Below are 265 nucleotides of genomic sequence, written 5' to 3' on the forward strand. Positions count from 1 at the left end.
GATAGTATTTATAATATGGAATGGACTATGTTCAGTAATAATATGAAGAAAGGACTCTTAATGATCATGAATCGTGCTACGATACCAATTGAATTTACCAGCGCAGATATTATACCGGTGAATCTTGACTCTTTCATAAAGGTTTGTATGAAGAATTTATTCTTTGAATGTAACAAAAAATGATTTACTGAATAAATTTGTCATTAATTATATAAGTGTTTAGGTACTTAAAACGTCATATTCTCTTTTTAATGTAATAATACAG

The 265-nt window shown here is 27.2% G+C and overlaps 1 protein-coding gene across 1 annotated transcript in view; it reads left to right on the top strand.

Annotated features, from left to right (window-relative positions):
- LOC108689784 overlaps nt 1-265 on the top strand; it is a 16,898-nt gene that overhangs the window by 11,500 nt on the left and 5,133 nt on the right. Inside the window, 1 exon segment of the mRNA XM_018196720.1 lies at nt 2-141. Within this exon segment, the coding sequence (XP_018052209.1) occupies nt 2-141 (140 nt within the window).

Source organism: Atta colombica, unplaced genomic scaffold (genome assembly GCF_001594045.1).
Source record: "Atta colombica isolate Treedump-2 unplaced genomic scaffold, Acol1.0 scaffold277, whole genome shotgun sequence".
In the NCBI taxonomy this organism is placed as follows: Eukaryota; Metazoa; Arthropoda; class Insecta; order Hymenoptera; family Formicidae; genus Atta; species Atta colombica.